The following is a 27,542-nucleotide window of genomic DNA, read 5'->3' on the forward strand; positions in this document are numbered from 1 at the left end:
CAGTTACTTAAATATTGGGTGGAGAGAGATTATTTGGAGTTGCTCTGTCCTGAGGTATGTCTGATCAACCCTCTCATGAAGGTTCATTGATGAGAACGTGAGAATGGTATTCTGTAGCATTCATACAAGGTTCGTGCACTTGGCAACATTCAGGGCACACCCGGAGTGTTGTGTAGGAGCAGTGCACACACGGCTCCTCTCAAGGGCATGAACCTTGGAATCTCGCCCAGATGACATGAACCGTGGGAAGCCTCCCAGGACTGGGCTCAAGGCCCGAGAGCAAGGAATGCGGTAGATAGAAATTGGTAAATAAGAATGTTAAACAAAGCCAGTGTATTCCTTTTATCTGTTGGAGAATGTAATGCGCGGGGGGAGAGAAAGAATAAAGGAGAGGGTGGAAAGCTGACAGGACCAGCCCGTTGGCAGACCAGCCTGCTTGCTTGCTTAAAGCTTTGTTCTGTCTTGTATTTGAACCGCAACAACATTCATAGACTGGGATGCTGTTTTAACGCTGCCATGCTACACAGACAGATGATTCATACCAAAACTGACACGCTTGTGTGCCCTAAGAAAAGGAGTACTTGTGGCACCTTAGAGACTAACCAATTTATCTGAGCATAAGTTTTTGTGAGCTACAGCTCACTTCATCAGATGCTTACTGTGGAAAGTACAGAAGACGTTTTTATACACACAAACCATGAAAAAATAGGTGATTATCACTACAAAAGGTTCTCTCTCCCCCCACCCCACTCTCCTGCTGGTAATAGCTTATCTAAAGTGATCACTCTCCTTACAATGTGTATGATAATCAAGATAAACTTGTGTGCCCTGTCAACACTGGTATCTAGAGTTTCTATGCAGAGGGGGAAATATACCAAGGAGAGAAACATGCACTACAAAACTGGCATAACAACATGTGTTTGTGTTAGGAGAACGAAGCATGTCTGTCCATGTCATAAGCATGAGTAGTCAATTTAATTTATTCAGAAGACTGAGCTAGATAAATGATTGGGCAGTCTCATCTCAGCTGTCTTTTGTGTAAATTTAAGTCAAGATATTGCAGTCATATAAAATACACAAGTTAAATTGTCAACATTTGCAATTTATCACCTACAGCAGAAAAAGAAACAATAATTCTATAATTGCCAATAAAATTTGTAAATCACGGTAATCATTGTGTGTGTAAAACCATATATATATATATAGAGGTGATGTCATGATTGTGGAATCATGTTATAAATACACTTAGCAGAGGTGACACACGAGGATACAGCGCAGACTAATCAGTAGCTGTGTCACCCTTGCTCTCTAACCTGGGGTGCCTTTTACAATGCTTTGGTTCTATAGCCTCTGCCTGGACTCCTCACGAACAGCCTCTAGCATGCAAGTCACCCAAACATAGCTGAGAGTATGCTGCAGCCAGCCAGCCACAACTTGGCTCTTACTAGTTTTGGTTTTACTGCAAGTTGACCCCAACCAGTCTTAGATTTCCCCCCAGAAATGTATATCCTGTACTGCCCGGCCCTCTCCTGCACCAAGCAAATTTATATGAAGTCTGTTATTTCTTTAATAGAAATAATATCTTCACAACTTGCTACCTCAAATTGTTTCCCAAACACTTCAATTTAAACACACTGGATTCGATAAAACAAGTTTATTTACTACGCTGGGAGATTTGAAATGAGTACAAGTAATGAGGCATAAAAGTCAGAGATGGTTACAAGAAAATAAAGTTAAAATGCTACTGGTGCTTAACTTAAACTTGTTCAGAGTCAAAGTGTCTCACCATGTGCTTTTATCAGTCTTACTGACCAAATTTCTTAGGTGAGAACCCCTTCGCTCAGAGTTCAATAAATGCTTTCTGTGTCACTTCTGGTGCTGTGAATGTGATTGGGCAGGGCGAGAGAGAGATGGGGTGTCTTGAGGTGTTTGCCTCTCCTTTTTATAGTTTGTCCCTCTTGTCAAAAACACTTCCAGATGGGTACTGGGAGATAGAAGGATGTTCTCTGCTTTTTCTCCTCTGTTGTCCCTTTCTGGCTGATCATAGAATATCAGGGTTGGAAGAGACCTCAGGAGGGCATCTAGTCCAACCCCCTGCTCAAAGCAGGACCAACACCAACTAAATCATGATGACTTTGTTTACTACTTAAATGCAAATTAAGCAGAGCACACATTCCTTTGTTGGAGACAAACCTGTTTCCCAAACTTGGTTTGGAACACGTGTTAACACTATACAGTGGAATCTTATAACTTCACATTACAATGTTGCCACACCTGTTTTATCAGGACAATATTGACCAGCAAATTGAGTTTTCAAATGATACTATACAAAGGTTGTTACGATAGTGTGTAGGGTGTGGACACGGGGGTACAATCTGTCACAGCATGTTCTACTTCTGTCTTCTGCCCACAAATCTAACTGCTTTCACACAACTGCCTATATTTTAAGTTGGTCCAAAAGAGAAACTATTCCTCTGTTCTCATCTGTGGAATTCACTTAACATCTTAGCTCATAAAACAAGTATGGGATGCATGACAAACACCTATTTTTGACCAGACAGCAATACCATTGCAGGCACACACAACCTCTGACTCTCCAAACCCAAACGGCAGAGAACGTGCCAGATGTGGCACAACCTACAGGAAGTTCAGATACATGCTGTCCAAGTATAAAGAGTCCATACTAAACCAATGGCAAAGTCAGTTTTCCAGCAGTTTAAATGCTTGTAACCTCTGTAACCCACAAAGAGGAACTAATTGTCATCACTTGCTGTATTAAACATTTTATACCTTAAACTTGAGTGACAGGAAAATTGCTTGACAATGTGCTCCTTTTTTTCAAAATCAGGAGGGAGATGGTGTGTGTGTGTGTGTGTGTGTGTGTGGAAAGAGGTGTGTGTGTTGTGTACTGTTACTTTAAAATTATGTATGTGTGGGAGGCACCCAGATCCTAGCCACTGTCAGGAGTACAAGATGAAGGCCTGAGGAGTTAGGCTGTTGTAACCAGGCTAAATAGCTGACTGCTCTCCAGCTCCAGTTAATAAAGTGCTTACCTGTGAGTCTGAGTGTTCCTGCTGCCAAGGCCTGTTTACGAAGAGTAAGTGGGGTTAGCATGGTGTTGCCAGGCAACGGCAGCCAGTGTTCCTACCAATGAGTCAATTGTCAAACCGAGGGAGCAATATCCTCTTCTTTGAAATGCAATAAATAACGGTAACTCAACTTATTTATCAATTGTAATTAAATAGCGTGAGCTGTCCATAGATAACCCAAATTATATATCTATAGTGTCGGTAAACAGCGCAGACCTTTTCTATTAAAAGGTTCACACAGGACAGATGGCGATATGTTTTTAATCAGCTTTACTGAGAGCTAAAAGGAGCTGCGTCAAATGGACAATGGGGTAAGACACAAAGAGCTTTGCAAATTTAAACTCTATCATTTTTCATTCAAACTTTGGATGCACCTTTTGTGTGTTGCATTTTGTGTCATAAGTGCAGGTGAACAGTTTTTGGTATAGTATGGCTGAACATTCTGTGAACTTTAAATATAGAACTGTATAGTTGAGAGTCTGTATGGCTTAAATACGGAACTGTAGAGCTGACATGCACATGAATTTTTTAAAAATAATTATGTTGTAAAGTTTGAGGTTCTAGGTTTTATTAAAGAAAAATTTTAAATACATATATCTGGGAGCTAAACTGTGCTTTTATATAATATAGCACTTTTTTTCATTACTTTTGAAGTAATTGTGTGTTTTACTATAATAGAACTGGGCCAAACTCTGCAATCAGATATATGTATGCAACTTCCATTAGGCAAAATCTTACATTCTTTACTCAAACAAAACCCCCACAAGTTAAATAAGACTGAAGTTAAAGCGAATTTTGTTTGAGCAAAGACTGCTGGTTTGACACACTGACCTGAAGTTGAAGGAAGAATATGGCCCCTAATATTTCCAACAGGATATTTTCAATTAAAAAAAAGAAAGTAGCATTCATCCCATGGGCACTGTTTGTTTGTATTGGTTTACAGATGCTGGCGGTCACCCACGTCTGTGCAGTTGGCCAGAAGAACATCCGTGTCCTCTGAGAATGCAAACCTGCCTTGGTTTCCCAAAGATGAAACTCTGCATCATTTGAGAACCACGCTCTTGAAAGCATTGTTGCCGAGATAGGTGATATTATTTATTTAGGGATGCTTTATCTGCAGGAGACTTTTTTGTAAACATGAATTGCCTGGTTCTTTCCTTGGGCGGTGGCTTCCTATTTCATGCCATTGAAACATTACTCTTAGCTTATTACGCCTTCTTATCATTGGTTAGCTCACAGGGACATTTCCCCAAACTAGAAAATGTGGGAGCTTTCAAGAATGTGTCTATTGTGCCAACTCAAGCAACGTGTGGATTGCCAGACCAAAGTACTTTTTGTCACAGTTCTATTGCTATTGAAAGTATTCAGTCCTGTACCCAGCGGTTTTGTATTCAGGAGTGTCCATATAGATCTTCACCTGCCTCCTACACTGCACTTTTCTCAACAGGCCTTGGCACTTGTATCACAGAAGACAAGAATGATTTGCATCCAGGCTCCTCCATCAACTCTCTAAGTTTTATTTTTCGTAATCACAAGGATTGTTTTTCTACTCCCCGCTCTCAGAGGCTCACAGCATCATTTACATTAACTGTTTGGCTGAAACCTGAGCAAGAAGGTGTAATGTAAGTAGTGTTGCATGTGTTTACTTTCATGGTGCTCTGAAAAATCATGGTAGTCGAAGCTGCTATTACTGTGCTTTTTAAAATTTAACAAAGATGCATTGTAGGAAACTATGAGACATTTAAAAAATTATATTTCAGATCAAGGGCTTCATTCTCTGCAAATATTAAGGCATATGAAGACTGTTCCTGCGGTGTTTACTCATGAGTAGCACCATTAATTTCAATGGAGATATTCATATACAAACCCATATTAATTTTTTCAGTTAAATGTATTTGATCCTAATTTATAATTAATTTTTTTAAAGATTTGTAAAATTTTTTTTTTTAAAAAAAAAAGTTTGTGCCCTTTTTTTGCTTTGTTTTTAAGATGGATGAAGATGACCTAACATTAACCCCCTAGCCCCCGATCTGCTTTAAAAAAAGTTGAAATATCAGGAGTATAAAGTCTGGTTGTCACAGTTTTGTTGGAGGATTTCTGCCAGGTTTAGGGATAGACAAGGTGATATCTCTTATTGGACAATATTCTGTTGGTGAAAGGTTAAGGGATGTTTATTGAATTTGAAAGGATGCTAAACCTTTCAACAAAGGCTTATTTTATTCAAAATGTTAGTCATTGAAGTTTGAATAAGTGTTAAAAAATGAAGTTTTAAAAACTGACTAAAAATTCCTTCTTGTTTCAATTGCTTAAATTTCACTCTCCTAGCAAACATGATATCATTATATCAGGTCTCCCATCAGTCTTTCAGCCTGGAGAGGACCTGAATCTAATGTAAAACACAAGCAGGTTGTTTAAAAAAACAACTTGTGAGGCTGCCTTTATACTTCATAAAGAAAAGCCCAATCCCCAAAGTTTTCCTCTTTGCAGATGACCTTTAAAGTATAGTATGCAAAAAGTGTAGTATGTTCATTGTGGACATATATTAAAAATAAAATGTTTCCATATCTGTGGAATCTTAAAATCTAATATGCTCCTCTGTACCATTTTCGATAGTGATTGTTTATATTTTTGTACTTTACTCAGCTTAGACAAAAAACTAGAATACATTTTTTTCTTTTGTTTCCAGTCATTTTCACTTCTTGGTTTTCATACAGCATGGCAGAGCTATGGTGTTTTAAGCTCACAACATGTTGAGATGCAGTGCGTAATTCCCTTGCCTTAAGCCGTGGACCACATATATGTATTGATATTGTGGTCAAAATTAGTGGTTGAACCTGAGACCTACAGCAAGAAAAGTGCAGGTCTTTATCACTTGTGCTAAAGGAGAAAGTCAGCTGTGATACAGTTGAAGGGGGTTATAGGTTATAACTGCTGTGACAGCATATTACATACAGTACCTGTAAAGACCAGTGCCTCCTGAGCATCTGAAATCCACAGAAGTTAAAATCCAACCTGGGGTGCTAATCTGTAACAAACCAATGTCTACATACATACAGACGATAGGGTTATAAGTATAGAACCTTCAGACAGAACCAAATGTAAAGCCCCTTCAACTTGATCTCAAGGAATAATTGTAGCCCTGATGCAGCAAAGTGCTCAAGATTTACTCCTGGGGGAATTCTGCACCACTGTGCATGTGCAGAATTTATGTCCCCCATGGATTTCTTCGCTTCCCCACAGAAAAATGACTTTCTGATGGGGTAGCAAAGGGAAGCCACAAGAGCAATCATCCGATCCTCCCCAGCAGTATGTTTCGGGTGCCCAGGTAAATCACTGTGGGGCAGGGGGCAAGACTGGGGAAGACCCGGCTGGTGGCTCCTATCCTGTGCCTAGGCTCAGCTGCTAGTCCTGCCTGGGCTGGGGAGGACGGGACTTCCTCTTCCCCTGCACGGCATCCGGGGCTGTGTCAAACCCACCCCCTGATTTCTCTCCCTGCTAGAGGAAGCTCTGCAAACTGCCCCCCATGCTTCCTGTACCCATCACTTCTCAGGGGGAGACCCCCTCATACCCAGACCTTCCTGCCAAGCCTGACCCCTATACACCTAGAACCCTTCCTGACAAGCCTCACTCCTCCTGCACCTGGACCACCCCAATGAGCCACATGCACCCAGATCCCCACTCTGCTGAGCCCCAACCAGCTGCACCTGAGCCCCACTCCCCCAGCATCTGGACCCTCCACTGAGCTCCCCACCTCCTGACCCCCCGCCAAGCTCTATCCCCCCACACCCTCCTGCTGAGCCCAAACCACCTTCACCTGGACCCCACTGCAGAATTCCATTATCATTGCACCCAGAACCCCCCCATGTGCATCCAGATCCCCCTGCACCTGGATCCCCACTGAATTACCTGAACCCAGATTGCACCACACAGAACACTCTGAACCTACACCCCCCACACTAAGCCTCTTCACATTTGGATCCTGCCTTGCTGAGCCTGCCTGCCTACATCTGGTGTACCTGGCACAGAGGGGCAGGGTTCTGGTGTGTTTCTGGGGCAGGCCCAGTCCTTGCGCCATGTCAGGGTTGGGTGCAGCCTCACTGCTGAGACGGTGTCCCGAGGAGAGCTGCACAGTGATCTCCCACCTCTGTGCAGTCAGTGGCTTGTGCTCTCCATAGAATCATAGAATATCAGGATTGGAAGGGACCTCAGGAGGTCATCTAGTCCAACCCCCTGCTCAAAGCAGGACCGATCCCCAATTTTTGGCCCAAATCCCTAAATGGCCCCCTCAAGGATTGAACTCACAACCCTGGGTTTAGCAGGCCAGTGCTCAAACCACTGAGGTATCCCTCCACTCCAGTGCCATGCTGGAGCCTCCACATTTATTTGACAATAAGATTTGCAGAATTTTAAATTGTGTGCAGAATTTTTAATTTTTTGGTGCAGAATGCCCTCAGGATTAAAGCGTTTGGTTAATTTTAAACAGATTAGTAATCCCATTGAAGTAACTCAGTGTGGTACTGAGACTACTTGCATAGAAATTCATGTGATTAATCATCTTCTTAAAGTTAAGCATGTATTTAAGTGCTTTGCCGAATCAGGACCTCTGTTAGATAGTAGCAGTCATAGGCAAGGTCTTATGCCTGGTTCTTCATTGGCTTCCTCCTTATGTTGCACTCATTTTGCAGAAGCATAAATGACTACACAAGGGGCATATCATGGAGATTTACAATTTAAAATCCTAATTTTAATGTTTCTGTTCAATGTCTGTATTGGATACCGGGAGTTTCTGTGACTTTGGCCATAGATGTTCAGTACATATACATGTATGTTATGCTGATAGACCGTGGTTGATTACAAACTGGTGGTACAGTAGAGTGAACTTGGAACAAAAGCTCAGCACGTCATCAGACAGAGGGAGTGCTTGGAGTATTGTGCAGATAGACACATTGGACCAGCCTGGTCACATAGAAAGCCAGTCAACCACTTAGTGCCACACAAACAGGCTTTGAAGTCTGACTCAGCAGGCATGTAGTCCACAACACAAAAGGCAACATCACCAGAGCTGATAGAGCTTCATTTTTTTTCTTTTGTTGTACTGGGTGTGTGGTGAACCTTTCCTTACATGCTCATAGCAGTAGTAGGCCCTGTATCTCAGAAAAAATCTTTATAGGACAGAGACACACTCCAAATCCCATTTGACATAACAGGAGGGGCACTGAAGTGGGAGCCAAACTGACCAAGGCGTCACACAACTGCCTTGCAACACTTAAGGAGACAGGAAATGCATCCGATGAAGTGAGCTGTAACTCACAAAAGCTTATGCTCAAATAAATTGGTTAGTCTCTAAGGTGCCACAAGTACTCCTTTTCTTTTTAGGAAAGTATTAGTCACCCATTTTACAACTAGGTTAACTGAAAATTTACCCAAGTACTTCAGGCAGTGTTGGAATAGAACTCTGATCTCAAATATAACAGACCAAGTCTCATCCATTTTTTCTCACTGTCTTTCAGAGTGAATCCGCCAAATCTTTGTGCTTCCCTGTGCTGTTTGAAATGTGTTCTAACCATTTGATCCCACTTTGCTCCCAGAGCTAGGAATAGAACCCAGGAATGTAATGTCGAGAGACTGAAAGACTCCATAATAGAAAGACAAATATGCACCCAAAGATGCAGAATTAAGATTGAATGGGTATTTACTAAGTTTACAAGTTTCATGTTCTTTTAACATACATGTTTTGTATTTATATTTATAGGCCCCCCCTTTTAAGTTAGCATTTTGAGAAACTGAGGAAAGAATAGCAAGAAAAAAGATAAACACTAAGATTTCATATAATATAGAAAGTTGTCTTTGTGTAACCATTACATCTGGAATTTAAAAAGCTTTGCATTTCTCTGCTTTTGGACAATAAAGGGGTGACCCACTCACCCTTTCCTGGTTTGTCCTCTCTTCCCTTCCACCTCCCCCTTCTGGATGCTATAGGTCACCCTCATTTTCTTTTTGAGTATCGGAGATGTGTGTGTTCTAAGAATTTCACAGCCAGGAAGTAGGTCTCTGTGTTTTACCAGAAAGTTGGAACAGTTACAGAGAATGGCTGTTCCTTTTTATAGGTCTGGTTGGAATGCAAAGTACCATTCCTAACCAGAACTGATACCGTTATGCCTATTCACCTATTTCACCTTTATTGACATCATTTCTCCCTTACACACACACACATCTCACTTTCGTCCTCTTCTTTTCAGGGGTGGGTCACAATTCATATCTGTAATTTCCAGTTTTCAAAATTCAGTACATCAAGGTCACTTCCCTTCTTAAAGTCATGACACCTGTGGGTATAAAAAATGTGGGGGGTGTTTGTTTTAGATAAGTAAAATAAATAAATCTTGGATTATCTAACTATTGTTTATCCAGAAACTGGGTAAATCCAGTTCCTAAATATTTTGCTACTTAGCTGTGTCTTTCCCTCACATGTATTATCTACCAGAACTAGCATGTTTATAGGCAAACAAAACAATGAGAAGACCAATCAACAATATATTAAGAAATGTGTTTTTAGTAAGTTTGGAAAATAGGAGTTTGTGTTTGGCAAGTAAATTTTATTGACAACATCCCTGGGGGCTAAAAAGAGTAACAGCCAACATCCATTTATTTTTCTCTTAGTGGTTTTAAATGTGAGTCAGTTAATGACAAAGGTACCTTTACCAATAAGCCAGCTGGTGTGATACTTTTGTGTGTAGGGGGCAAAGTGGACAACATAAAGGAATGAGATTTAATAGCTAATAAAGTATATTGGAACAAATTCTTATTTCGCTTGCTTCAGTGAGGTCTATGGAGATATGAGTGTAAAACTGGTTTAACTCCTGATTTACTGCGGTGTAGTTGAGATCAGAATCTGGCTCTTCATGAACATGTTCATGGAAGGGTGAGTTGAATTCTGCCAGAATGGCTTGATGGCTTGACAATGGAATGTAAAGCTTTTCAGCTTTGGATTGCTCACTCAGTAGTGCTTAAAATACCTACTGTCTGAAGCCTCTTACGTAGCCTATTGTCTGCTGCGTAGCTTCCGACAACATGGTGGTATGTGGTAAAACTACTTTCAGCTAGATATGTGATATGAATTTGTGTGGCCTCAGTCCAGTCCCTTGTCCGTCAGTGTCCACATTGCATTTGGTGCTAACCTGAAATCTTAGCAGAAAAGCTAAGGATTGACTGAACAACCTTCTTACAACTTGGGGGCTCTCTAGAGAGGGTTGAGGCATATCTACAGATCAATGTGGGGGAATCTTGCACTGCTTGTGACTGTGCTGCAGCTGTTCTGTGGGAAAATATTGGCCTTCTGGCGCATATATTCACTTTATTAAAATTAAAAGAAAGTATGCTAGTGGCTTAGTGCCTTATCAGGATGCAGTATTGTGCAGCTTTGTAGGAAAAGTACAGCAAAGAAACTAATGAGCCAGAAGTTTCAATATTAGTTTTACAGACTATAGCCAGCCACCATGTTTTCTGTCAGAGATCCATGAATAAAGGAAGTGAGACTGTGGGGAATAAATTGCAAATAAAGATTCTCCTTTCAAGTTATAGGGGGTTTTAGCAGAAATATTTTTCCTTGTGTGTAGTACATTCCTTGTGTGTAGTACATTCTGTGACACCTCGGTCACTGAGCATCCGCTCAGGTTGTATTTTTAACATTTTATTTTAATACATTCTGGTTAGCATGACTTTACTGCATAGCACCTTGGCTTGAGTGTGTCTATCTGTGTGCCTCTGACCTTACGTTGTTTTTCTTGGTTATTTCCAAAGGTGTGTGATGGAAAAGGCTGTTGATGGGCAGACTGTGTTCAAACTCACAGTCTCTGAAAAAGAGACCATGTTTTATTATCGCACAGTAAATGGTTTGCAGCCGCCAATAAAAGTAATGACACTGGGGAGAATTCTTGTGAGGAAATGGATTCATCTTAGCGTGCAGGTGAGTAAAATAAAAAAAAGCACATTTGGTTAAATGCAGGAAATGTGAGAGTGGTATATCTGCACAAGCACCCAAACTATAAGGAAAATATTAATTAATGGTAAATTGGGGGATCCTGCAGGAGATGGTAGTTCTTGGAATATTGTAGGATCAGGCCCTTCAAGTAAATTTAAGTAATTTGAATACATTTGGGCACAGATTTTGAAATAAATACTAATTTAGCATTGTCACAACTGCACACACTCAACCTGGTAAAGCAGGACTAAAAGCCTCTTCTTTCAGCCCCACAAACTCAAAGCTCTAGCACTGGAGGTAAAGGAGAACTCCTACTAGTAGTAAGTATCATAGGCTCTAGAGGGCAATGTCTCACTCAAATATAGATACAAAGGCCACGATCCTGCAAAGAGTTATGCATGTGCTTAAGTTTATACACTGTGGATAGTTCTGTTGTTTAAGACAGACTACTTATAATGTGCAAAGTTAAGCATGTGCTGAACTCTCTGCAGGATCAGGGTCAGAGCAAGTACATTTACAACACTGAACTTTTATTTGTATTAAGTGTCATACACAATTATAAAGACAAAGCCCCTGCAACTTAAAAATTAATTTTCTCTTGGCATATCAATTTTTTAATGATTTGAAAGAGATTCTGAGGTTCAAGCAACGTTTTTTGTTAAATGTATTTACAAAAATCAGTCAACAAATACAGCAGAAACTAAAATACTTTAAATTATTTGTATATCTTTGAATTCCCAACAGACCATACTAAAATCTGTTTGTAAATCAACTTCAATTAATAACTTAATCAACGTTAATTATCCTGTATTGAAATGTTTTTCTTCAGTTAGTTTATTTTACCTGTACTATTTAAGTTTACTTGGTTAACGATACAATCAAGAAATGGCTTCAATGCATTCTCGCAACTTGTTAAATAGTATTGACTGTGATTTACATTTGTAGTGCTGATCCTCCTCACTCATAAAAGCATCCAAGCCATCCTTGGTTTGTGGTGTGGTTTTTTTTTTTTTCAGTTTTCATTCTTCTGAGATAACAGCATAGTAGTGTGAATAAAATTTTGTCTGTTGGATTAAAAGAGTGACCTTAAGGTAGAACTAATGAACTTTACACTTCAGACACTCAAAGGGTGCTATATTACTGCTATGGCTGTCAGCCACGTTTTGTACTAGCTTCAGAAGCTGCTAAAGGCTGGGATAGCCAAGTGAAGAGCAAATGGACCAGATTTCTTCAAAAAAAAGAAGTTTTAAATTGCATTAAAAAAAAAAAAAGCTCCCCACCATTTAGTCCTTCATTTGTCTGAGGCGGCGCTCTCCACAGTGGAGTTCTAGTAATGCAGCTTGTGGCCTCCCTCCTCTCTGATAAGGAAGTACAGCCTATTGAGACGTGGGGAGACTATTGACTGAATCCTTTGCTGCGCTGCTCAGATTAGCATACAGCCTTGCATACTGCGACCTGTAGGCCACAACTTCTTATGAAGGGTGATAATGTCAGCAGCCTGTTTGATATATTGTAGAGTAGATGTGGCTTTTGATCTCCAGGTAGTGTGCATTGAGGCCTTTAGTTTTGTAATGTTTTTGTAGTCCCTACATTTATGTAACTCTCAGCAAATGATAAAAGGAACTAGTGTTACCATTTTGTAATGCTGGGAAGGTGGCAAGTTACCAATTTGTTTGGGCGGGGGGGAGAATGACTGCAGAAAAGAGAGGCAGTAATGTTAGTGTGGGCGAGACTCTGCTAATACTTGTTAAACCAATGCTTAATGTCCAGTAGCGGACTGGATGTTTCCAGAAACCTCAGCAGACTCAAGCTTTGTCTTCACAGCAGTGGGGAGGGGAGGGAGTGTTCTTAAATCAAATTTAGCTAACTAAAGTTAAAATCCTAGTGGAGACAAGGCAGTCTGTCTGTTTTCACATGAGTTAGAGCATCGAGTTAAACCCCAGGTTCCTCAATACGCTAACTCAATCTGTTAACTCATGTGAAAACTACAGCCTTGTCTTCACTAGGATATTAACTGGAGTTAGCTAACTTAAATACACACCTTTTATTTTGTAGTGAAGACAAGGCTCAAGATTGATCTGATTGATTGAACATTATGGAAAAAGTTTAGTGCCATTCTCTGACCAACTTGATTTTAAAGTGTATATTTGTTAGGTACCATGAGTTTTGAACCCAGGCTTGTGGGGCTGATGGGAGGCTTACCCTCTGCACCACTGAGCTGTGAGGGCTGATAAGGGAACTGTTGCTAGTACCCCACCACTAGAAGCTACACCCAATGGTTCAGTGGGGTCAGATGGACACTGCTGGGGCTTTAACCCTGCTGTCACCCCAGGGGCCTCTGAGTCCACAGGAACAGATGGCTACCCTCCAGCCAGAAACTGAGGGACCAAGCATGGTATCTGCAGACAGGAAATCGTTCCTTGCAGGAGCAAGCTACAGCGCTCAGCATGACTGTGGGTAACCACTCGGCTTCTCGTATAACACCAACTTGGGTGACCAGCCCCAGAGAGAGAGAGATGGTGGTATCTGCAATAGGTTTGCAGGTTCATTACCTATTGCAGACTTCTGTTTATGTTTCAGCCCCAGGAGTACATCACAGATCAAGTTAAGATGGGGCTAGTACTGAGCTTGCCTACAGAACAGAATCACCCAGTACTGACCAACTGGGACTCATATAAGCCTTTGCCATTATTTTTGATGACCCTCACAAAGTCTGCATGGCAGAGACTGCCTTACCAAAGCTTAGGCAAACGCAGGGGTTAGCCCCTTCTTATGTTGGCTAGGTTCGATGCTTGGCCATAGATACTGCCTTGGATAATGCTGCATTCCTCCATCAGATTTGGCTTGGCCTTTGCAAAGAACTAAAATATGAGCAGGCACAGGTGGACTCTTCCCCACAAGTTTAGAGGCCTTCATGGACCTGGGCATCCAAATAGACACCAGACTGCATGAATGGAAACTGGAACGTAGGAGGACCTCACCTACCTCTCACCGTTACCCAAAGCTCAGCCCTCAGGACCCAAATGAGCTCAGTCTTGGTCAAGCCATACCAAGCCGTACCTGCCTATCACTGGGCGAACGAGAGCACAGAAGACAGGAGAACTCTGCTTCTGTTATGGAGGAGCAGAGAATGTGGTAACATGTCCTGTCAAACGCACTGTTAAGACAATGACAGGGAAGAGATTAACCCCACACCCAGTCGGGGACTCAGGCCTGAGTACCACCAAGAAGAAACCCCAAGATTATGCTAACCCAGGTGTTCCTTATCCATCTACACTACTGCAGATTCCTCTGCAATTGAGGATCCTGCAGGTGGTGACTGGGGAGCATGGGGAAGTCCTATGGTTTACCCCTACTTTCTGCTTGCATTTAGCCTGATTTTTAGGGGCACCTTGGCTCATCCGTCATGATCCCCATATTCCGTGATCCCAACACATCATTACCTTCCTGACAAGCTTTTTTAGGGAGAATTGCCTTCTCGGTCAAGAACTCAAAACCCTTGAAACCAAGCCAAGGGGTTCCCCTTCGGCAAACCAGATGTTCTCCCACGTGGTGGCAACCCTGTTGGACCGAGAAACATAAATCCTGCATGATGGATCACGTCTTTCTGTGAAGTACAAAGGACTACCAGGATGTTTTCAAAAAATGGAATGCACACTTGCTACCCCCGCATCATGTTTATGATTGCCCCATTGACCTTCAGCCCAGACCCACAGTTCAATTCAGGCATATAAATTCTATGTCCAACCCAGAGCTAGCAGCATGAAGGGAGCACCTCCAGTAAAACCTAGCTAAAACTGCAGGTGCCCCTGTATTTTTTGTGAAAAAAACTGATGGCTCTTTGAGACTTTGTGTAGACTACAGGGCACTGAACTAAATAACTATATGCAATCAATACATTTTACCATTAATCCCAGAGCTCCTGAACTTAGTATGGGCATCTTGAGTGTTCCCCGAACTGGACATTAGAGGAGCATCTAATTTGAATCAGGATGGGGTATGAGTGGAAGACAGCTTCTAGAATGAGGCATGGACACTTAGAATATTTGGTAATACCCTTTGGGCTCACTAGTTCTCCTGCTGCCATCCAGCACCCGATCAACAACATATATCAAGATATCCAAGGCTGGTTTGTAGTGGCATATCTAAACAATAACTTAATCTGTTCTCAAAGTCAAGTTATCCATGACCACTATATCCATGAAGTTCTCACACAGCTGTGCCAGCATGGGTTATTACAAAACTGGAAAAGTGAATATTTGACCAATCATCCATCATCACATTTCTGGGGTTCATCCTCTCAGTACATAGACTACTGATGGACCCTTGGAAGGTATCTGCAATTTGATTTTAGGCTGAACTCCAGAGAATTTGAAACGTCCAAAGGTCTGTGGGGGTTTGCCATGTTTTATAGGTTTGTTCACAGGCCTTAACTGCCATCCTTTATAAACATGGAAGGTTTCTTTGGCCCCAGGAGGCCCACCAGGCCTTTGAATGCCTGAAGATAGATTTCCCATCTCCCCTGGGGCTGGTCCACCCTGACCAACCCATTGTCCTTGAGACTGATGCCTCTGATATAGCCATCGGGGCTGTACTATCCCAAGGAGCGGTGCCCAGTGCAAGATTCATCCCTGTGTGTATTTACCACAAAAACTCACCCCACCCAAATGCAATTATGAAAGAGCAGACAAGGAGTTACTCGCCATCAAGGCTTGATTTTGAGACTTGGTGACACTGCCTTGAAGGGGCCAAACACCCCATCATAGTCTTAACCAACCATAAGAATCTAGAATATCTATGATCTATCAAGGTACTGAATCAGTGGCAGTTGGGTTGGGCCCTGTTCATCTCAAGATTTGATTTCACAATCACATATCATCCAGGCAACAAGAATGGCAAGGCTGGTGCCCTCTCACAAAAAAGGAAATATTATACAGAAGCAGCTAACCCTGAAGAACCACCCTTTAAAATATTAAAACCATGCCATTTCATTTGTGGGTCTGTATCTTTGGACTTCCTTACTATGCTTTGAGCAACCCTCCCTAATGATCCGCATCCCAGCCCAGGGCCCTAACAATGGCAAAGTGGTTCACCACTGGGTCAGCGGGGATCCGCCCACAACACGCTAAGCTTGTTTCAGGCCCACTCTCAACCAGACTGTTGCCTGGTTTCCCTGGGCTGCTTCCTATTCTCCTCCTTGGGTGTACCTCCTTGCTACACCCGTGTACCTGTGAACACAAAATCCATTGCTTTGCTCCTTTTTTTCTCAGGAAAAATGTGAATCATAAAAATGTGGTTCAGAGCATTTGTGGTCTACTGCTTACAATAGTTACTAGTATTTTATACAGCCCTATTTAATATGTGCTGTAATGGTGCCTTAGATTCATTAAAACGTAGGGCTGGAAGGGACTTCAAGAGGTCATCATATCCAACCCGCTGCGCTGAGGCAGGACCAAGTAAACTGTCCTAGACCATTTCTAAGAGGTGTTATCCAACTTGTTCTTAAAATTCTCAAATATCAGGGATTCCACAGCCTTCCTTGGAAGCCTATTAGATAACTTAACTACCCTTAGAGTTAGAGATTTTCCTAATATCTAACCTAAATCTCAGTTACTGCAGATTAAATCCCTTTACTTTTTGTCCTACCTTCAATGGACATGGAGAACAATTGATCGCAGTCCTCTTTATAACAGCCTTTAACATATTTGATGATTGTTCTCAGGTCTCCTTTTAGTCTTCTTTTCTCAAGACTGTGTGTGCAGTGTTTTTAGCCTTTCCTCATAGGTTTCCTAAACCTTTTAAGATTTTTGTTCTGTCCTTTTCTTTCTCTCCAGTTTCTCCATTTCTTTCCTAAAATGTGGCACCTAGAATTGGACACAGTAGTCCAGATGCAGCCTCACCAGTGCCGAGTAGAACAGGACAATTACCTGCTGTGTCTTACATACAACACTGCTGTTAACACACCCAGAATATTAACCTTTTTGCAGCTGTATCACATTGGCTTATATTCAATTTGTGATCCACTATAATCCCCGGATCTCTTTCAGCAGTACTACCATATAGCCAGTTATTCCGCATATTATAGTTATGCATTTGATTTTTTTACGTAAGCGTAATGCTTGTCTTTATTGAAATTCATTTTGTTGATTTCAGACCAATTGTCCAATTTATCAAGTCATCTTGAATTCTAATCCTGTCATCCAAAGTGCTTGCAGCCCCTACCACCTTGGTACCATCCACAAATGTTACAAGCATACTGTCCACTCCATTATCCAAGTCATATATGAAAATATGGAATAGTACTGGACCCAAGACTTATCACTATGGGACTCCACTAGATACGCCTTCTCAGTCTGACGGTGAACCGTAGATAAATACTCTTTGAGTACGGTCTTTCAACCAACTGTGCACCTACCTTATAGTAATTTCCTCAAGACAACATTTCCCTGTTTTGCTCATGAGAATGTCATGTGGGACTGTGTCAAAAACCTTACTAAAATCAAGATATATCAACTCCTTTGGCTAGCTATTCCTCTACTGAGTATAAAGAACAAGTGTTTGGGGAAAACTCATCCCTGGTATAATTCCATTGAAGTCAATTGAACTATTGAGTTACACTAGAAATGAATGTGGACTGTTACTTTAAAAAAATATATGTTAGTGTAACTAATGTTTCTCTAACCAAGATGTGCCATGCTTACTTTACATTAAAAAAAACTGTATACATAGAACAGGTATACAGTTGTGATTTTTTGTTTTGTAACTAATGTATACTAAAAAAAGAAAGAGCTATATCCCATTCCCTTTGAAGTCAATGGGAATACTCTCATTGATTTCAGCAGATGCAAGATCAAGTCTTTAAGGTCTGGGAAACCCATATGAGTTAATTCTACATGTTTTGTGTTGATTTACTAAGATTTATTGCCTCTCTCATTTAGGTATATATTCCCAGACACAAAACTCTGTTAAGGTGTATAATAGAATTAAGGTGGAGTATAAAAGAAAGTTACAAAAACATAAGATTTCAAAAGTAGCAATGAAAACCCAGAAAATTCATAGTTAAAAATGAACTTAAAAGAAACCAATACATTTGAAAGTATAACAGTGGAAAACACATGCACCCAAACTGCTTTAATTTTGCCTCATAGTGATGCTAACCTCAGATCTACAGATCTTTGTATCAACAGCTCTCTCTATTTTTCTTATCATAGTCACTGTTCAGAGTCCCACATTTTCCCTTTGATAGTTCAAGATTTATTTAACAAATTAAAGATGGAATTTAAATAAGGATTCCATAGATGCATCCTAGTCTGCTGAAACAAGAGGTTCTGGAGAACATGTCAGATTGATGTGTTTGTTGCATATTTAGTGTCTGCAATTATAAAAATAATCTTTTTACTAACCTTTATTTTGCCTGCTCATATCTGCGTAACTCTGCCATGTTTTGGCAGACAGTAGCACATTAAAAGCTTTAGAAAGAAAGTTTAAAATCTAAATGCAAAGAGGTAACCATGACTGAATTACTCTCCTGGGAGCAAAATGCTCTTAGAGTGCCTATTGAAATCAGCATTATCATTTCAATACATGTCAAATATGAGTCATTTCCTAGTTTAGGCAAAATTTCTTTATAAATCTTTAAATCTTCCAGTTCTTTCAAGAAAAGGTTAAAGTACTTATGATTTAATGAGACCGCTTTACATCATAACTGTTTGACTATCAAGAGAAAACTTGTCCTTTCCAATTTGTGAAATCCTTTTATTTTCTGTACAAGTTTTTGACTACTTTACATTTTATATTAAAAGCCAAGAACCCAACTGTGTCTTGAAAGAATTGAAAACAGTTACCTTTTCTCTATGTACATACAGAATATGATTTCTTTTGTATAGGCCAATGCCTGACATGCACCCCAATTTAATGGGAGCATAGGCTAAAAAGAAAGGAAGCCACTTAATTAATTAAATCACTTTAGTCTCCTGCATGTTGTCCTCTTTCATTTACAATCCACAGCAGTTTGTGTCTTCAGAAAAGGATGAAATCGGCAATACAAAAAGCTCTAGTAAATGTATTTACCTTTTTTGCTCTGTCAAGGTTCCTTCCCCACTCTGAACTCTAGGGTACAGATGTGGGGACCTGCATGAAAGACCCCCTAAACTTATTTTTACCAGCTTAGGTTAAAAACTTCCTCAAGGTACAAACTTTGCCTTGTTCTTGAACCCTATGCTGCCACCACCAAGCGTGTTAAACAAAGAACAGGGAAAGAGCCCACTTGGAGACGTCTTCCCCCAAAATATCCTCCCAAGCCCTACACCCCCTTTCCTGGGGAAGGCCTGATAAAAATCCTCACCAATTTGTACAGGTGAACACAGACACAAACCGTTGGATCTTAAGAACAATGAAAAAACAATCAGGGTCTTAAAAGAAGAATTTTAATTAAAGAAAAGGTAAAAGAATCACCTCTGTAAAATCAGGATGGTAAATACCTTACAGGATAATCAGATTCAAAACATAGAGAATCCCTCTAGGCAAAACCTTAAGTTACAAAAAGACACAAAAACAGGAATATACATTCCATTCAGCACAGCCTATTTTACCAGCCATTAAACAAAAGGAAATCTAACGCATTTCTAGCTAGATTACTTCTTACAGGAGTTCTGAACTGCATTCTGATCTGTTCCTGGCAAAAGCATCACACAGACAGACAGACCCTTTGTTACCCCCCTCCAGCTTTGAAAGTATCTTGTCCCCTCATTGGTCATATTGGTCAGGTACCAGCGAGGTTATCTTAGCTTCTTAATCCTTTACAGGTGAAAGGGTTTTGCCTCTGGCCAGGAGGGATTTTATAGCACTGTATACAGAAAGGTGGTTACCCTTCCCTTTATATTTATTACACGCCCCAAACATGTCTAACATTTATTGAGCGAGCCATGCTTATTTTCTCACATGCAGCCCCAGCATACAACATAGAAATACATGTACTGCATTACAGACTGCTAATGTGTTTTGTATGTATGCTAACAGACCTGTGTGTGAGGAAATAAGCTTGGCTCTCTCAATAACTGATTCATCATTTAGAAACTGTTATGATTACAGCCCACTCAGACATTGCTTTTGACTTTGCATCTTCGGGGGTCTTCATTTATACTCATGCCACCAGAGTCAGAAATGCCAGTGTGGTGTTCGCCACTTATTCTCTTGGGCCACGATGTGTGGAGTATGGACTGCTTTGTGCTGATTGAAAGCTCTCTGGTTATAATGATTTGAGGTCCTTGGAAACCTGGCTATTCCCCTCAACCTCCTATTATCTCTTATATTAAAGCTTCCTTCTTTGCCAGAATAAGAACGTATGTTGCTGTCCTGCAAAGGTTTACAACTAGCAAGGATATTCTGAATGAAGTCAAGCATTACACCTAAGGATTTGCAAGATTGGACCTATTGTTTTTTAAGCTGTGACTGGGAGGATAACACATATCACTTCCTCCCAAAGCAGGAATTTAATGCTGTTACAGGGTGCTGAAAGAGTAGTGTTACCAATATCCTCTTTGCAGTGTCAATTGTCAGCTACAGAACTTGGTCAAAAGACAAATGAAGTCAATGGAGACTTTCCATTAACTGCAGTGGGTACTCACGAGATCAATCGCTTGAGTGACCAGTGCTTAGACTAGGAATTAGAGCAAGGCTTGTCAAAGAAATGCCTTGCTTGTCTTTCTAGTGATGGCTGTAACAGTTTCCATTGGAACACTAGTAGGGATTTGATTATATTGGTTATGCGAAACTGCATCAGGCTTAAATTTGTTATACAAATGATTATTTCTCTGTACAAAACTTGGTGGCAACCAATTGTCTTATTTTAGTATCCACATTAGAAAAATCAGATTAAGAAAAATGATTTAGATGCCTTTTTCTAAATCTTTATCTCTAAAAATAAAATTCAGCAGATATAGTAGTGTTTGGTGTAGTTTTGGGTGGTTTGGAAAAAAATATAGATTCATAGATACTAAGGTCAGAAGGGACCATTATGATCATAGTCTGACCTCCTGCACAATGCAGGCCACAGAATCTCACCCACCCACTCCTGCGAAAAACCTCTCACCTATGCCTGAACTATTAAAGTCCTCAAATCATGGTTTAAAGACTTCAAGGAGGAGAGAATCCTCCAGCAAGTGACCCGTGCCCCATGCTATAGAGGAAGGCGAAAAAGCTCCAGGGCCTCTTCCAATCTGCCCTGGAGGAAAATTCCTTCCTGACCCCAAATATGGCAATCAGCTAAACCCTGAGCATATGGTCAAGATTCACCAGCCAGATACCCAGGAAAAAATTTTCTGTAGTAACTCAGATCCCACCCCATCTAACATCCCATCACAGTCCATTGGGCCTATTTACCATGAATATTTAAAGATCAATTAATTGCCAAAATCATGTTATCCCATCATACCTTCTCCTCCATAAACTTATCGAGTCTAATCTTAAAGCAGATAGGCCTTTTGCCCCCACTGCTTCCCTTGAAAGGCTATGCCAAAACTTCACTCCTCTGATGGTTAGAAACCTTCGTCTAATTTCAAGTCTAAACTTCCCAATGACCAGTTTATATCCATTTGTTCTTGTGTCCACATTGGTACTGAGCTTAAATAATTCCTCTCCCTACATGGTATTTATCCCTCTGATATATTTATAGAGAGCAATCATATCTCCACTCAACCTTCTTTTAGTTAGGCTAAACAAGCCAAGCTCCTTGAGTCTACTTTCATATGACAGGTTTTCCATTCCTCGGATCATCCTCGTAGCCCTTCTCTGTACGTGTTCCAGTTTGAATTCATCCTTCTTAAATATGGGAGACCAGAACTGCACACAGTATTCCAGGTGAGGTCTCACCAGTGCCTTGTATAACAGTACTAACACCTCCTTATCTCTATTGGAAATACCTGGCCTGTTGTATCCCAAGACCGCATTAGCTTTTTTCAGACATATCACATTGGCGGCTCATAGTCATTCTATGATCAACCAATACTCTGAGGTCCTTCTTCTCCTCCGTTCCTTCTAATTGATGCGTCCCCAGCTTATAACTAAAATTCTTGTTATTAATCCCTAAATGCGTGACCTTGCACTTAATAAATATATATAATAAAAGCCAAGTAAATTGTATTGAGTATGCTCAGTGTTGGCCTGGAACCCAGGATTTTTTCATTTAAAAAGAAAAGCCAAACCCTTTTGCACATCCTCCTGAATAATTTTACACATTTTATAGAATAAACAGCATTAAAAATAATCAGCCCAGTGAGCCTTAATCTAGTGACCATTTGTAATATGCAATAAAACCATTACTGCAATTTACAGCTGATGGGATACAGCAAATATGGAGCCAACCAGTGAATTAACAAAAGAATATTTAACATTTCTTCCAAGATTCTGAGAGTGCTACATAACCTGGCGTGTAATAAAGTTACAGTGTGTGCTAATGTTAAGCAGTCTACCCACTCCTCATAGGAGTATGAGTGGGAAGATGAAGGTAGGGGTGGGAAAAGTGTTCTGAGTTCCCAAAATAGGTGTTAAAATTAATAATCATAAAGGATTGTGTAACTTTAATTAAAAGAATTAAGAGATGAAGAACTGGTGTGTGGTTTTCACAGTCACCCTGTACCTAAATTAGAATCTTTGGATGTATATATCTAATTTGGGATGGTCAGAAATCTGGAGTCCTAATGCAAAAGAAAATGTAAGCAAGGCTTTCATTAGACTAGAGACACCTTGACTCTGAATTAGTCTGTTGAGTGCATGTCCATGTACGTACCTTGATAAACCTCTTCCCAGTTATCTATTGATTGCAGTGACATAAAATATGTTTATACAGCTATATGAGTGCTTTTCCAATTGGTAGACATGCTGTATTCCCTGAGGCTCTCTAGGGAGCAAACTGTGAGAGTTACAAAATATCTGAGTATATCTGATGTCAGTATTAGTAACAAAACATCAAAATTGTCCTGAGTTAGTACCTGAAACCTTGTGTTGAAATTTAACTGGAAGCTTCAGAAATGTAGTGAAATGTTTAGAGCAGGCTTTGATTTCCTTTTTTTTAATGAATTATTGAATAATTTCAGGTTTTTTTGTGAAAGAAAAGCCAAAAATCAGATCAAGAAATTAAAGACCAGATTTTCCAATTGTCCTTAATCCAGCCTCCATTTCTACATGTGCAATTTTCTGTCTGCAAATACTTCTGCATTCATGTTTTGAGTGCTATCACCTCTGCATACAGCATTTGTAGAGCAATAGAAAGTACATATGCAGATCCCATCCATTGTCTAAATAGGTTTTGTGCATATAAAATACAAAATGTGTATGTTCAGGTGGTAGTATTCAAAAAAGGGTGTGTAATTCTCTCGCCCAGGCAAAAATCTTCTCTTCTGTGCCCAGCGTGAATAATTCAGTTTGAAGCTGGGAAACTCTGTGGAGGAAGCTGAGTCTGAGAGAAGGCAAGATGGGAACAGTTAGGCATTGGTGCAGGGGACAGAATAAGAGGGGGAGAAACATGAATTGAAAGCAGAATTGTTTATCGCTTTTAGAATGAGGAAAGACTTGATCTTGTTGCAGAATACAATGGAAAGCTGTAAATAGAGGAGTGGTGTAGTTCAAGCAGTAGGAGAAGATGATTTTCTGGTTATGCTGCTAGATAGTGCCTGGCCATTGCCTGGATGTTCAGTGTGGGTAGAGGGGCACTCAAGGGCAGGTCCCTCGTCTCTTCTCCATCTTCCTGCATCCATTGAGCTGGCCAGAAGCACCAGATAGTTGTCTGCATATTCCCCCTTCATATTGGGGAGCTGAGGGAGACGATGCCTTCTGACCCAGAATTCTGCTCAGAATTCCCTCTAGTCAGTGTAGTGCTGCACCGTGTTCAGCACTGGACAGTGCCTAAATAGCACAAAATTGCTCACATATTGACTATGTCCTGATCAGATGACTAGAAATAGGTCTATAGTCGTTAATGTCATATGTATTAATCATTGCCTACTGATAGCTGTTCACTTCCTTCATCTATGCAAGTTGTTACTTATTCTTTGACTGATAAAATACAGAGACTTTATTTAAAACCAACATTACATTTGACATCTACACCTTATTACTCATTTACATGATTACAGATAGTTCAGGGACAAAAATCAGAATCAGTGGTAGCACTGTATTTTAAACAGATTAAAAAAAAAGAAAAAAATGCAATCTTATGAGATTATCTCAAATGTACTTCCAGAGCTTTTTGTTTCAATTAATTTTGGCAAGTCTATTTTATGTAGCTGTTTTAGCTTCTAAAAGGCAGCTTGTTGAATCCTTAATACTTGTCTCTTTTCATGTTACTATAGTGATCATTGGTGCTTGGATCTGATTTGTTCTGTGACTTGGGAAAAATAGAGTTATTATGCGGCAAGAAAGCAATGGTTCTCCATCTATTTTCAGATCTGATTACTAGGATCCTCTTATGTTTCATTGTTTGGAACTCATTAGCAGCACAAGTTACTTGCTTTTCTACAGTTGCATTTGGAAAGAGCAAAGGCTGCTAAAATAGTAGTTCGAGAAAAGCTTATTCGTTAATTATTTAAAGTTTTTCAGAATGTTTGTTTACAATTTGAGCTTACATCCCCCCCACCCCCCGCACAAAGTTTATGGTTTGTTCTCTCCTGAGGCATCTTAATAGCATAACAGAGCACTACTAACCGAGGTAATAAAGAATATTTTTATTGCCACAATGCTGTTTTGGGGTGGAATGCAACTGAACTACAATTAACAATTTTAATCTTGTTTCATACTAATAGGCTTATCTACACACCAGTAAAGGATTAAGTGACATTTTCAGACTCTTACTTGCAATTCTTGCCTATAGAGCATAGGGGTCAATTCAGCTCTGATTTGACAGATGCTCTTTTAAAAATTTTAAAACAATAGTCAATCTTTGCTGATAAAATACTAATTCTTTATCAAAATACAGACCTGTTTCATAAGTTTCCTCTCTTCCTAATCTGTCATCCACTGGCTAGTTGGTCAGGTAATCAGATATGTGATTTCAGTCAGATTTTAGACCTTCTCACAACAATAAGATTACCGTTGTCCAAGTAAATAATGGTACACTTGATTGTTATTTTGGATCATTCTTCTGCTAAGTGCTACTTGACATTAAAGCGTTTTGAGAGAGTTATTCAGAAGGTCACTATTAGGTTGTCTGTAGTCCCTGAAATACCTTCAGGGCAACACCATGTTCTGGTTCCCTTCTCATCTCACAGTCTGAGGTTAAATATGTATTAATACATGGCTTGTTCTTGCACACCAAGTTAATTGCTTCAGGAGCACACCAGGGTTCCATTGTTGGCCCCTTCTTTTCTTTTAATTTACATGGTTCTTTGGGGGATTCAAGCTGAACTAGTGGCACTATGCACAAAAAGAAGACTTGGATTGAAGGAAAACCATTTCCCGTTGAGAAGGGATTAACATTGTAGGAGATAGTGAGAAAGAAAAGTAAAGGAGGGAAAAGAGAAAAGCTAAATATCTTTTATACAAACGCTAGGAGCATATGTAATAAGACTGCTGAATTGGAGTGACATGTTTTCAAGGATAAGAAAGATATTACTGGAAGAAGAGAGACAACCAGGAAAATGAAGGGGGATTTAAAATACCAAGATACAGAGTTTTAGTGAGGGAAGAGCTAATATGAATCTGGAAAAGAGGTAGTAATATTGGTGAGGGATGACACTGAGTCTTCGGAGGAAAAAAATCATAAATATTTTGACTGACTCAACAGAGATGGTTTGTATAGAAGTTAAGGACAATACAAGGTAGTTGTAATAGACCTCCAAGTAGCCAGAAAAAATAAATCAGGAAATGTTTATTTCCAGCATATAATAGGCCCCTAAAAAGAGCGAGCTTTTGATCATTTGGGAAAAGGGGGAATCTGGGGTGAAGTTGTTAGGAAGTATCCCAACTGATCTCTATGTTAAAACTACAATGGATAGCATGGTTCCAGTGCAAATACAAGATTGCTGCCTTTATGCAGTTTCTTAGACAGACTATACAGCCAGAGTATTCTGAATATTATTCTGGGAGAGAATATAAATATGAATGTACAAATGGAGATGAAGAACAGGCAGGATCAACTGATCACAAAAATCACTAGATTTGAAATGCTCTTGAGGGTATATACTAGATAAAGGAAGCAGCCCCAAAGTCATTGATTTTAGCAAAGCTAACTTTGAAGGAAAGCAAAATGCTCCTGGGATTTTTGCCTGAAATCTTGTGATGAATGGGAAATCCACTCCACAGGAAAGGAAAGTATACATTGTACAAAACACGTAGAGAGGCTGAAATTAAAATTCATCCCAGTTAAGTCAAAAAAGCGAAAGGCTGATATGGGCCTGAGGCAAAAGAAGGAAAGGCAAAGAGACAACTTGCCCCTCCTGACCCTGTGCTTCTCCCTTCCTTCACTGTTCTTTATCAGTCCTCCTCTTTTCCCTTTATCTTTCCCAGCCCTTTTGTTTTATGACAGTTCTGTCATTCTGGTCCCCGATGAGGTTTGTTCCTCAAGCCCCTGACTATTTTCCAGTACTTTTTTTTAGTCCTGCAGTTACTCGGAATGTAGGCACTACCATTGAGGGAAGTGAGAATGAGGGCATGTCTCTGCTTCCTCCAAAACATTTTAGTGTCCTCCTCAACATGGCTGCGGGTCTCATGTGTTTGTGGTACCCCTGAAGCCTTTTAACATGGTTGCATCTTAGAGGAATAGGCCCATTCCACTGAATGCTGAGGGGAAGAATGTAGATGTAGGAGCAGCTCAAGGCAGATAGATTGATCTAACACTTCCTGTCGTTTGTGTGGCTATATGCAATTTTTTGAAAAAATATGGCTGTCATGGATTGGAACAGCTGGCACTGTTGTCAAAGGATTTGTTTCAGTTAGGGTTCCCAGTCCGGTTTTCGACTAGAAAGGGAAGGGAAGGGTCGAAAAGGGACCCTGGCGGTTTGGGTCAGCCCTGCTGAATGGGCTGTTAAAAGTCTGGTTGGCAGCGCAGTGGGGCTCCTTGTCTGCCTTGGCTCTGCGTGGCTCCCGGAAGCAGAAGCATGTCCCCCCTCCGGCTCCTAGGTGTAGGGGCAGCCAAGAAGCTCCATGCACTGCCTCCACCCCAAATGCCAGCTCCGCAGCTCCCATTGGCCAGGAATCGCGGCCAATGGGAGCTGTGCCTGCGGACTGGGCAGTGCACAGAGCCACCTGGCCACGGCTCTGCATAGGAGCCAGAGGGGGGACATGCTGCTGTTTCTGGGAGCTGCTTGAGGTAAGCATTGCCTGGAGCCTGCATCCCCTCTTGCACCCCAACCCTCTGCCCCAGCCCAGATCCCTCTCCTGCCCTTGATCTCTCAGTCCCAGCCTCCTCCTGCACCCCAAACCCCTCATCCCCGGCCCCACCCCAGAGCCTGCACCCCCAGCCAGAGCTCTCACCACCCCCATCC

At 40.7% G+C, this 27,542-nt stretch overlaps 1 protein-coding gene across 1 annotated transcript in view; it reads left to right on the top strand.

The window, feature by feature from the left end:
* The first annotated feature begins 4,226 nt into the window (after positions 1 to 4,226).
* The window catches only part of USH2A (usherin), a 568,735-nt gene continuing 545,419 nt past the window's right edge, over positions 4,227 to 27,542 (top strand). Inside the window, exons 1-2 of the mRNA XM_077811946.1 lie at positions 4,227 to 4,711; positions 10,887 to 11,052. Coding sequence (XP_077668072.1) covers positions 4,227 to 4,711; positions 10,887 to 11,052 — 651 coding nt within the window. The remainder of the gene's footprint in view (positions 4,712 to 10,886; positions 11,053 to 27,542) is intronic.

This window comes from Eretmochelys imbricata, chromosome 3, assembly GCF_965152235.1.
Source record: "Eretmochelys imbricata isolate rEreImb1 chromosome 3, rEreImb1.hap1, whole genome shotgun sequence".
Taxonomy (NCBI): domain Eukaryota; kingdom Metazoa; phylum Chordata; order Testudines; family Cheloniidae; genus Eretmochelys; species Eretmochelys imbricata.